Source organism: Rhododendron vialii, chromosome 5a (genome assembly GCF_030253575.1).
Source record: "Rhododendron vialii isolate Sample 1 chromosome 5a, ASM3025357v1".
NCBI classification, from domain to species: Eukaryota; Viridiplantae; Streptophyta; class Magnoliopsida; order Ericales; family Ericaceae; genus Rhododendron; species Rhododendron vialii.
In genome coordinates, this window is record NC_080561.1 from 34,601,380 (window position 1) to 34,614,165 (window position 12,786).

Here is a 12,786-nt window from a genome sequence, read left to right on the forward strand (position 1 = left end):
GTTTTGGGGTGTTTTGTTGGTATCTCACCACCAACTTTGGGGTGTTGTTTCTGTTATGTATTTTTGAAAAAATGTGAGGTGAGTAGGTGTAGTCGTGTAGTTATAGGTGAGGTACTATCGTTTGTGTATGATGCTCGGTGGCAGTAGTGTATCATTATATGATTTCTATTTTGTATCATTTTTATTAATGATATGAAAATTTTTCTTTACTGCTAAAAAAAAAAGAAGTAGCCGACGAGATGAAATTAGGGTTAGAGCTTTTGTGTTTTGATTGAGTTGGAGAGTTTCATGTTTTTGCGATTGCTGTGGATACAAATTTTGAATTTTAGCTTTAGCTGCAGATTTTAGATTCCAAATTGTAGTGGTAGTCGAGATACTTATTTGTCGCATCTACAAGATTATGAGAATTTCAGTATTTTTTTTGGAAATTTCTATTGCAAAATCTCAAAAGCTGCCCAAACCCAACTATCGCAAACCCGTCTTTTGAAAATTTGTTCACACCCCAAAAGGGTTTTTCTTTTAGGTTTTGGGCTTTTCCTTATTAGGTTTTGGGGTTGTGCCCTTTTTGGGCTGGGCTCATTTTGTGTGTTTTGTTGGTGTCTCACCAACTTTAGAGTGTTGTTTCAGTTATGTTTTTAAAAAAACAAAACCAATTAGGCTATGTTTGGTAACACTGTCACTTTTCTGTTTTCTATTTTCTATTTTCTGAAGTCATTTTTTACTTTTCCTAAAAAAAAGTGAAAGCATAAAATATATTTGTGTCAACCTATTTTCAAAACAAAAAAAAAAACAAGGAATTTTGCCCCGGTTTTTTTGACATAAAACTGGAACCCAAATTCAGAGAATCATCATAAACTCCTCCACATACAGTATTTAACAATTCAAGATTAAAAAAAAAAAAACCGAAGCTGTTTGAAATGCTCAAGAGCCAAGATCTGATTTCCAACATGTTCGTCCAAAACAGGGCAGAAAGCTAAATCAAATTACTCAATAGATTCAACAATCATTCAGAATTATCAGCCAATTGCAGGGTCTGGAGATGCTGGAGGGCTTTCTGGTGGGCCCAGGTCTCGATGGTGAGGTCGGGCTTTGCGTTGAGGCCCACTCCGAGTATGACAATGGTGAGGAAGCTCGTGAGGTAGTAAGGGAGCTCCCAGTCCTCCCACTTCCTTGCTTGCCCCGCCAGCGGCAGCCGTTGAAGAGGTAGCTGTTTGGGCGATCCTGGTGGCCGGGGGTGGCCCAGCGGCTGGGACCGTCTCCTCTGCCGCCGCCGCGGAGGTGGAGGGCAGGGGTTAGGCGGAGGGGGCAGGGGAGGGTACCTAGGCCTGTCGCGAAGGAGTTCAGCAACGACATTGTTTTGGTTGGCAGCCGGTTTTTGTTTTTGGAAGGAAGTGAAAGCTGAGTTTTGGCACTTCCTCAATTTTCAAAAATTTTGAAAACTATTTCAATTTTGAAAAATGAAATTGGGCAACCAAACATACTTTCAGTTCAAAATTTTGAAAATTCTGAAAATGAAAACAAAAAACAGGAAATGAAATGACTACCAAACAAGACCTTAGTGTTCTCCTTTTCTATATTAGAATAGACGCTAGCAAATTGTTTGAGGGTGTTTTGGCTTAATAATTAAGTCGGATTTTTTTTTTTGTCTTTATCAATTTTTTTATATTTGTTAGTTTTGCTTCAATTTTTTTTTGGATTGTTAGTTCGTCCCAATAGAAAGAATCACAAAAAAAAAATTTATTATTTTGAATAAAGACAAATGTAATTCAAAAAGTCTATATTTGTTTTTGAATTATTTTTTGTAAAACATTTTTCGTGGATAATAAAAAGTTTTAAATTACTTTCATTTAGATTTCAGGATAATAAAAAGTTAAATGATTGGATTGAGCACATATAAGTATCGGATTAAGCCAATTTTTCGCCTACTCTCGAAAAATATTTTACATTTAATGGACGGGCCGAATCGTATTTATGAAACCCGTAGTGGGCCCACACTGCGATCTATGGACAAAATATGTGCACAAACTCCGTGCAGTGAGTCAGGCTATTTAGCAAAACTAGGTCATTTTTGGAGGGGGCAACAACCCTGTAGTGAGGGAGGTCACTACAGGGTCCTCGAAGAAGAGAAGAAACCCTAGTAAATGGTAGGGTTTTTTTAGGTGAACAGAACTATGGGTACTGTTGGGGAATGCACTACTTTCATAATAAATTTTAGAGTGGCTTTTGTAAAATTCAATTCATTCGAATAACTGTAAGTAATTAATTCAATTTTTCATTCAGAATTTAAGATCTTGAATTTAAATAAATTTTGAAGAAATTTTTGAAAATTGGATCAACAACCTACACTTATCCTATTAGCCTGCGTTCTCTTGAACTTAACTTAAATTTGAAAGTTGTCCTTATTTGAATTTTTTTTTGCATTTGTTAGTTTTTTGCTACACTTTTTTGGGTTATTGATTCATCTCGACGAGATGAATCAGAAAAGTAAATTTTTTTACTTTTACCCAAGTATTTTGAGAAATAACCATTTTTTAGCAAAAAAAAGTGATGGTTATTTCTCAAAATACTTCAGTAAAAGTACAATTTTTTTACTTTTCTGATTCTTTTCGTCGAGACTAATCAATAACCTACAAAAATTTGGCGCAAAACTAACAAATGCGAAAAAAAATTCAAATAAAAACAAAACTCGCAAATTTAAGTTGACTTTAAGTTAAGTTCAAGAGAACGCGCGCAGGCATCTGAAAAATTATTACTCCTTCCGTCCCACTTTGATGTGCCCTTATTCCCTTCCGGGATGTCCCAAAATGATGTGCTTATTTCAAAACTTTTCAATTTTGGATGTCTATATTACCATTTTACCTCTCATTTCTCCCTCCCAAATTCAGATTTAAAACTTGATTTGAAAGAAAAGTGGAGTAAAATGGTAAAATTGATACAGAGTCAATATAATTACTCCGCAATCTTGCCTTAAATTACGTAAAAGTTACTGTAAAATGGGCATAATAAATTAGGACACTGGGACTATGTACTTTTAACGAATTGACTTGAATCTTTTATCGGCCCAATAGAATTATGGTCTTTATGGTCTTTAGGGTGGTGTGGTGTCACCATCGTTGGATTCCAATATGTCGTCCTCGTTGGTTTCCTGCACGTTACCGCCCAACAGCTTTGCAATTGAAAATTCCCTCGAACTTTTGACTAATCTTTTTTTTTTTAATGCGTAATGTTTCGAATCAGTTTGCTCGCACTTCAAACCTTCAAACTAATCTTTACAGCCTTTTCCATAGCCGTTTTACACGCTTATGCATCAGAGTGCGGTGACCCTAAGAGTTGGTAAGAAAAATCGAATCTGAGACCGTAAGATAAAACAATTACTTAAACCACTTGACCAACCCGTTCACGCTATACTTATCTTTACTATATGAACAGAAGTATAATCAAACATCTTCTGAATATGATGGGATCTCATTTGTGTTTACCCAAAAGCCAGAGTGAAGAGTGCGAGAGAAGGAGAGGGAAAACGATGGCGGAGTTGGGAAGGGATCGTTTCTCGGCCTTGCCGGAAAGCCTGGTGATCATAGAAATTCTCTCCCGAACATCCCCGCGTGATGTGTGCCGGTTTTCGGCCATCTCGAGGGGATTCAAATCGGTCGCTGATTCCGACAGCGTATGGGACAGGTTTTTGCCGTCCGATCATCGGAAGATCATATCGAGGTCGGTGTACCCCGTGGCCTTCTCCACCAAGAAACAACTCTACTTTCTCCTGGCTGACGGTTTTGTTCTCCTCGACGGTGGTAAACTGGTAACCTGATCGCATCAATCTTATATGATGATTCTTATGTGTTACTCCCTCCGTACGATTTTGTTTTATGTGTATGGAAAATTCAACTTTTTAATGTCTGTCTCGCTGGCAAATTTGATTAGATTTTGGAATCATTTTGTTTGCACCCGCTTTTCGTTGACTTTTTACAGACTGGATATTTCGGAATGTCCCAAAATGGAATGGCGAGCAAACAAAGTGAGAGACTCTGGTATATTTTTTACAAAATCTAGACCGTCCAAATATATTTGGACAGTCACAATTATGCGCACAATCAATACAACAGTTGTGTGCGTAGCATTTTTGGTATGTTGTGTGCGTAGCATTTTTGGTATGGTATGAATATAGAAGCAGATGATAGTTATGGTCCTTATGGATATGGCCCATACGCATGAAATTGACCCGGATAATTTGGGCTTTTTTTTTTTTTTTTCTTATTGAGGCAGTTTGGCTCCTGCCCTTTTCGATTCTAATTTTGGGTCCAATTGGATGATCAAATTTGTTCATTTGTAGAGCTTGTAAAGTAGAATAACTGCGTCAAAACGATCCAATATGGATCCATGTGTGATCGGAGCACATTTATTTTGGAATTTTTTTTTTTTGGGTACATTACTTAATTACATCTTGAAGAACCCTTTCTTCTTTTCAAAATAAATGTGCTCCGATTAGATATTGATCGATATATGACTTTTTACGTGTTTGTTCTACTGAATGAGCTTTACAACATAAATGAGTTCGATCATCTAAGTGGACCCAAAATAAGGTCAAAAATGGTGAGACTGCAGTTTGTCTGGTCTGAGGACTGGGCCAAATCTTGTTTGTGCCTTCAGTTGGATACTTGGATATAGACTTTTTTTTTTTGAATTTTTACGTCTTTATTTTTCAAATCAAATCGTAAGATTTGGTGTCTCTACTTTGCTATGATCGTATGGATTTTGCTCACTATTGAATCAAAATTCGCATTGCGGTTAGAATATAACACTTATACTTGTAAATTGTAATAAGGTCTTCACTTCTTAATGCATTCTTACAATTAGAGGTGACAATTAGTGGCGGAGCCAGAATTTGAATAGGGAGGTGTTGTTGCCTTAAGAGCTTTGCTTTCTGTTATAAAAATAATAAAGGTTTCCACCAACTCTCTTATGTTATTTAAATAAAAGCCATCGAGTTGGTATTTACATGATTCGAAATTAAGTTATTGGGATACCGGTACGTGCCTAATTGAAAACATGCGTGTAAAAAAAAAAAAAAATTTTTTTGGGGGGAGGGGGTTTTGTGTGTTTGTAATTGGGGGTGAGGGTGGCATGCACCTACCCCACCCCCACCACACAATTCCGTCCCTGGTGACAATATTCACCCCAACCCAATTAACAAATCAAATCATGTTTGTCTACTTATAACCCGCCCGAATCCATCCATTTAGTTAGTGAAGTTGTAATTGGGATTTGTTGTACCAACCCACAACCCCTTTATGAATGGGTTTTAAATGGGTTAAAATGAGGTATCTAAGGAAGAAGAAAACTTGCATTCGTAGAACAAGTTTTTTTTTTTTTTTTTTTTAATGCAGGGTGTTCCGGGTCAATTTGCGTGCACTTCGGACTAATACCTATAGTCTCAAAGGGTTGGCCAAGTGGTTTTAGCTTAGGCGTTTGCTCTATCCTAAGATTTCAGTTCGATTCTCATTGCCAACAATTCTTGGAGAGAGGCTCTTCATAACGCTACATTCTTACTTTTTGTTAACCAGAGCTTCTCTTTAGATAAAGCTAGCGGGAAAAAGTGTTTCATGCTAGGAGCCCGAGAGCTTGCAATTGAATGCGGAAGGTTTCCAGTTAATTGGACATGGAGGCATTTGCCACAGTCAAGGTCTCTCTCTCTCTCTCCAAAATCCTCTCGGAGAAATGGGGCCCACAATGATCTCATTTTGATAATTGGCTTTTCATTCTCCATATGTAAACTACTTATGCAAACAATCTGATTCATCACATATTCGATAGTCATCTTTGTTTTTGTGTGCATTCAAGTCTTATGTACACATCTTTATCACATGCAGATTCTGGGAGCAGGCCAATCTTCGTGCGGCGCCTTGTTTTGATATTTCAGGTAAAATAGAGGCTCGATTGTTGTCTCCAAAAACAACTTATGTAGTGTACCTTTTGTTCGATTTGGGGCCGCTAAAGTATGGATATAAGGGTCTCCCAGCAAAGGCATCCGTAAGATTTGAAGGGGAAAGAGGAGATGGAAATGGAGCCGGAGATGGTGATGAGATCACCAACATTGTTTCTTTGGCAATTCGACGATTTAGTTCTGGTTCTGGCGGACAATTTGCACAGCAAAGAATGGATAAGTGGATGGAGACTGAATTGGGAGAGTTTTTCAATGGTCAAGGAAATACTGGTGAAGTAGAGATCCGGCTGATGGGGTTCGAGGGAGATTACAGGACATATGACTTATTTGTTGAAGGCATTGAGCTTCGGCCTAAAATCGATTCTTGAATAACAGGGTGTGTTTGTTTGTTGCCTTGGCAGTGTACATATATATATTAAGGTATTTCATTTTTCTTGTGAGCATGGTTGTGCTAGTTCTTTTTTTTGGAATTGGGTAAATTTTGGTTTTAAATTTGATGAAGGATGACTTGGTTAGAGCTAGATTTAACGCTGGCAATCCTTCTCTATTGTTAAAAATGCCTAATAAGATACCTATATCTAAAATTTCAAATAAACTGGAGTGGTATTTTACTCTGAAATTCAGATACGAGATCGGAATGGACTGTTGGGTTTATATAGGGTTAGGTGATTCTAGCAATATGTTACAAGAATCTATGCTATCCTAATATCAATCCAATCTACCCACAAGATTATAAACCTCATGTTCATAAAAATTGTACTCAAAAGTCAAAACATCACTGTACTGACGTACGGTTACACGACAGTAAGAGCCAACCGTCCCTGTTGGATATGTTGATTTGACAAAATCAAGCAATTTCTTTTGTTGGCACTTTAGACATGATAATTTTCTTTGAATAGTAGCCTTGAGAAGACATTCGCCACGAAGGATATAAAAACCAGCACAGTTGAGTGAACCTTTCCATGATCTGTGACCATATATAAGCACGTAGTACGGGAATGTATATACTTCTGTGGTCTGATTGCCCCTTTATGAAAAGAAAAGAAAAGAAATCAAAATCATGGGTCTAATAGAAAAGAAAAGAAATCAAAATCATGGGTCTAATAGAAAAGAAAAGAAATCAAAATCAAGGGTCTAATAGAAATTTTCGAATCCAGTAATGTGTAACCAGGAAAACCTATAAAGATGGGATTACCAAATATCCCTGTGAAAACCTACCTTTCGCTATCTATACCAAGTATATCCCTGGATCCTGAAATAGCAGTTAGACTGGAATGAGATTGGCTTCTTCTTCTGCACTCAAATGCTGGAGATGGGATGCAGATTTTGAGAAAATGCTCCCGGTTCGATGTGTTGGCGTGGGAATACGTCAAGCCCAATTTTCCCAAGAAATGTTGGACTGATTTTCCAACCTTTTCTGCCAAAATCTGGGTCGGTTCTCCACCCTGTGAACAAGTCTTTTCTGATGAAACCGGAGGCATAAATCCCAGTCCCAGAAAACAGGCCCCCACAGCTTTCAGTTCAACTTTGCACGGCTGAATAGAATAGGCTAAATCAAGACATAGGCTACTCACAACGCTAGGCCCAAGCACACCCAAACCAGTGACTGATCAGTGGCGGATCCAGGAATTGTATACAGAGGGGTCACCTTTCAATCAGAGCTTTGATCAAACAAAAGATAGTGAAGAACGTTAAGAAAAAAATAAACAGAATACTGCTTTATTACATTTGTGTAACTATAAAAGAAAGCTATTTGTTGGCATTGTGGTACTACTATGATATAAGCGACCGATGGGCTTGGTTCAATTCCTGTTAGCTGCAAACTAGGAGCAATTTTTTGGTTTCCAGCAGTTTGAGCATCAACAATAAAAAGAAAAGTCGGAGGAAGCTGGAAGGGTTCGAACCTGCAACCTATGGCATGGAAGCCCACGCCCTTACCTCTGGTACAAGGCACCAGTCTTGCTATGATTTGGATAATTTCATATATATTACTTATTTTCTCGGTTAAAAAAACATAATTCCAATAATTTCCTTACTTAAATCTGCCTGACTGTGATGGATGATACACTTGAACAAGTTTTCCTTCAGTTCCCCAGCAGTATAATGTGGTTGAAGCTCCCTAGCAGTATAATGTGGTTGAAGAACTCAACTGACAGAGAATGACGCGGTAGGAGATCATGGACTTTGTAACTTTCTCACTGATGCCTAGAACAGAATTCCCTTTGTATTGAAAAATCACCGACACTGAAACCTGATAGAAGCTTGGCTGACAATACTTGTCCACAGGGCTTGTTTATAATCTCTGTCGCTTTTTCTTGCCATTTGCTTCTCAGTTGGCTGCTCCATTTAATTGGGGCATCTGCTAATGTAGCTTTCCAATGCATTTTATTGCCAACTCAGCAATGATCATGATGGGGTAAACTCGCATGAATTTGCAATGTTTTCCAAAACAAAAAACACAGATGATTTTTTATAGGGATCCTTAAAACATGTTAAATATATTGAGCGGCTCCGACCATTTGTGTGGGATCCCGAGATGTGTCCCCCACAATGTGGTGTACACCAAATGGTGTACCCATAGTTTTATTGCACCAGTCATCTATAAAAGGGAGCTAAGTCCTCTGCAAGGGTGGAAGACTGAAAGTTTAACCTACAAACCAAATGGCCTGACAAAACCGACGGAAAATTTTGGTTTGATTCAGTTTTTGTACATTAGTCAATTCAGGTTGGTTTTATTTTTCAGAAAAATTGAACGTATTTTGGTTTGGTATCGGTTTTGGGGGGTTGCGAAACATTCAAAACCGAACCCAACCAAACATATATAAGGTCAAATGAACTTTTAGATATGGACCGTGCATGACTTAGATCACAACCATCCAAACCCTGAAGCCCTAACTCATTCAAAGGCCTCTAACCCAATTCAAACTTTCAATATCCCTTACGCTCTCGTCATTTTTTAGAGCAAAGTGACTTTAAAGCCTCAATATCTCTACGGCACAATCCGAATGTGAATGAATCCATAAATATGTGCAGTGACCCAAAAAAGAAAATAAACGCAGAGACCAATTTTTCCCTTTCTCTGATTATAACTCTGCGTATGAATAGAACCATGATGCCGCCCTTTTAGGAACAAAAATATTGTTCATTCAAACTATTACTATCCTCACTCACACGGACTCAGAACAACCATGTCACGATATTTCTTCAAAGTAAAAACTATAACCGACACCGACATGAAAGTAATCTGACCCTAGGGTCACATAATCCTCCCATAGGACTCTTTGCTCCCGTTCTCATTCTTTAAAATGGTGATATTGTACCTCAAATTAAACTGATACAGGTCCTGGCATTCGAGGGGGTCCCACTGTATCTGGTCCTGGCGGCCTCCAATATCCACCATAACTCGGTTCCCTCATTGCTAAAAGCCTCTCAATCTCCTGACCTCTTCCCACTTTCCCAAATGCATCGTTCAAAAATTCCCTCAATCTAGGAGCAACACCAACACCATACCTCAACATCTGACCCACTAAATCAATACTCAAGTCGAAGTTACCTTCCTTACAAAGCCCTTTAATCACCATGTCATAGCTCACTGCATCTGGTTTTGGATCTCTTTCACACATTTTTGTCAAAATCGGAGCACAGTCAAAAACTTTACCGTTCTCAATCAATGCACTAAACCATCTATTGGCATATTCCGGAATCACTCTCAAACCGGACTCAACCATCTTGGTATACTTCTGCAATGCATCATCAACCTTCCCCACCTTAAAATAAGCATCGATTAGGGTTCTGTATGTGTTAACATCCGGGCACAACGACTTGGACGTCAATTCAATAAACATCTTCTCTGCATCCTCCATCATCTCAAGCTCACAATACCTAGTGATAATGTTATTGTACCCCGCCACATCCATGGCGAATGGCTTCGACCCAGGCTTCTTCCCCACTTTCTTAAACACGTCAAATGCCTCAGAGATTTGCCCCAACTTGAAACACTCGTTAACCATTATGTTAAAAGCGTCCGAATTCACCCCTTGGAAAGTGGGCGGGGTGTGAGTGTCCAACATGGTTTCAAACAACGCCCAAGCCTCCGTTTTCTTCCCGTGCTTAAGCAACGTCTCCACAAGCACATTGCAAGTGGCGGGAATCATCCTGAATTGTTTGTCGAGCAACGACTTGAATGATTCCATAGCCTCCTTCTCCCTCCCTTGACTAAAAAACCAATCCATAAATGTCGCATTCACAATCCCATCGTACACCAAACACCTCTCTTTCAGCTCGTCGAAAAGCTCATTGGCCTTATCCAAATTCCCCAAATTCAAAAACCCTAGAATCAAATTATTGTAAACTTGCGAATCCGCCCCGTGCCCCTTATTCAACATGTCCCTAAGTAAATCCACGGCCTCACTTATCCTACCCGCGTCAACTAACCCTTTCGTTAAATGCCGGTACGTCACATGAGACGGACCAAATGGGGCATTAGCTATAATATGTCTGTAAACATTCAAACCCTCATCAACACGGCCAGCATCACAATGAGTATTTATGAGCACATTATAGGACACCACGTTAGGCACAATGTTAGATTGATTATAGAAGAACTGAAAGAGGGCGACGGCGTCGTCATACCGTCCGGCGCGGTACATGGAGGCCATGATGGCGTTGCAGGTGAAGACGGTGGGGCGGCAGTTGGAGAAGATGGACTGGCGGGCGACGATGGAGGCGTTGTCAAGGTCTCCGGCACGGATCAGGGACTGGACGCGGTTGTGGAGGTTGAGACGCTTGCCGACGAGGGCGGAGGTGGCGTCGGGGAGGCGGGGGGCGTTGGGGTCGGGAGGGGGCCGGGGGGCGGAGGGGTCACGGCGGAGGGCGTGGAGAGGGGGTTCGATGCGGAGGGCGCGTTTGCGGCGGCGGCGCTCGGCGGCGGCTTCTTCGGCGGAGGAGAAGGCGAAGGAGCGGGTGTGGGTTAGGGAAGGGAGAGAGAGGGTTTGGGATGCGGCGGTGGCGGTGGCGGTGGCGGAAGAGATAGAGGATGATCGACGGAAGGAGCGGAGAATGAGGCGGTTCAGAGTCATGGTTTTGATTGAGAGAGAGAGATGGTAAACCCTAGAGCTGTTGGAGTGAAAGCAAATGAAGAGAGAGAGAAAGAGAGAGAGAGAAAAAAAAACTTATTAGGATAGGTTTTTTGAAAAGTCTTCAATACACACCACTTTAAGGTGTGTACCAATTGTGTAATTTATATTGTGTCATCTCATAAAAAATTACTTGTACTGATTATTCATAACATTTTATTTCGTAGCATAACTTTTTATACTAAAAATTCGTAATTTTTCATCAATATGATTCGTAACTTTTTAACAATAGATTCATAATATTTTGGTAATCATAACATTTTGATGCGTTTCAATAAGGGGTGTGTATTGTAGCACTTCTCTTCTTTCTTACATCGAATTAGAATTAGAGATTGTTCGGCTAAATAAGTTAATTGACTTATTTTTTATCTTTATTTCATTTTTATTTTAAAAAATTGAATTTTGATCATAACTTTTTACTTTTTAGATTCCTCTCGTCATGAAGATGTAATAATCCTCAAAAATTTAACGAAAAACTAACAAATGCAAAAAAAAATTGAATAACAACAAAAATAAATCAATTGGCTTATTTAACCGAACAACCCCTTAAACCCTAACCAATCTAATCAAACTATATTAAACAAAATGAATAGATCGAATCATTTTTAGAACATAAAACCGTCCCAAAATATGTATGTACGTGAATGTAAATACCTTGTATTCTTTTTGATAAAACTATGGTGTACACCAAATATTTTATTAGTAAAAAAATAGTTAGTTTTAAATGTAAATTTCTACTTTTTTTATTTTGTTATCATGACTAATCAATAATTCACAAAAATTAACACAAAATTAATACATACAAAAAAAATTAAATTAAGATAAAAATAATAATTCTTCCAAATTATTTAGCCAAAACAGCCATCCGGTTTATTCTACATGGTGTTTGGTTCTCCTTGGCACCTGGGCTCCGTTCCGGAAAGGAAAATAAGTACTTATTTTTTAAGAAGGTAATTTCAAGCTCAAAAATCATGTGTTTACGCAAATTATTTTCCTATCAATATGGATCTTATTTGATAGATCTCATTGAGATCTTTAATACGATACAAAAAAATTGAAAAATTATTTTTCATTTACATTATTTTTGAATTTGAAAATGTGAAATAAGTACTTATTTTTTAAGAAGGTGTTCTGGAACTGGCCCAAGACTACTAATACGAGACAAAGTCTTTTAGCAAAACATACCCCACTGGGCCCACTGCCACGTAGGCTTATTCGAGGGGACGTAATTACTTGTGTGCCCCTTGAACCTCTCCAAACCCATTTTTTAATTCTTAAGACGAGGGGCTATTAAGTAAAATCATAAGTTGTTTTCATGAGTTAAAAAAATTTCCACCTTTGCTGGAAACCCTCACCACACATTGCGGGCCTATCGTGTCTTTTTTTAGTAATTTGAACCATTTATCTTGTAGGGCGTGCATAATAGTAGTATATTCACACACAAAATCAAGTTTATCGGATATTGATAGGTATATCAAAAATTAAATTTTAGTCTATAAAATAGACAGCTATTGATAGTTTAACTTTAAACTTATCTACTGTCGTTTTTTAACCAAACATCAATTTTTTATATACTTATTCATATCCGATAAAGCTAATTTTTTGTGTGAACATATATTACTTTGCGAGTTTTACAAGATAAACGATTCAAATTATTACAATGTACGCACGATGAAGCCCACAATTGGTGGTGATGGATAGAATTTA

At 38.4% G+C, this 12,786-nt stretch overlaps 3 protein-coding genes across 3 annotated transcripts; 1 reads left to right on the forward strand and 2 right to left on the reverse strand.

The window, feature by feature from the left end:
• Positions 1-3,406: 3,406 nt before the first annotated feature.
• Positions 3,407-6,539, forward strand: LOC131325876 (F-box protein PP2-B11-like). The gene is made up of 3 exons (XM_058358347.1): positions 3,407-3,802; positions 5,565-5,683; positions 5,871-6,539. Exons 1-3 carry the CDS (start codon positions 3,422-3,424, stop codon positions 6,310-6,312), a joined length of 942 nt encoding a protein of 313 aa, XP_058214330.1. The 5' UTR covers positions 3,407-3,421; the 3' UTR covers positions 6,313-6,539.
• LOC131325877 (uncharacterized) lies at positions 6,504-8,846 on the reverse strand. Its single transcript, XM_058358348.1, has 2 exons — positions 7,163-8,846; positions 6,504-6,971 (listed from the first exon to the last, which is right to left on the reverse strand). The coding sequence occupies exons 1-2, from the start codon at positions 7,423-7,425 to the stop codon at positions 6,653-6,655; spliced, it is 582 nt and encodes a 193-aa protein (XP_058214331.1). The 5' UTR covers positions 7,426-8,846; the 3' UTR covers positions 6,504-6,652.
• Positions 8,847-9,065: 219 nt separating this feature from the next.
• On the reverse strand, positions 9,066-11,105 carry LOC131325871 (pentatricopeptide repeat-containing protein At1g10270-like). The gene has a single exon (XM_058358343.1). The coding sequence runs from the start codon at positions 11,020-11,022 to the stop codon at positions 9,271-9,273; it is 1,752 nt and encodes a 583-aa protein (XP_058214326.1). The 5' UTR covers positions 11,023-11,105; the 3' UTR covers positions 9,066-9,270.
• Positions 11,106-12,786: the final 1,681 nt, after the last annotated feature.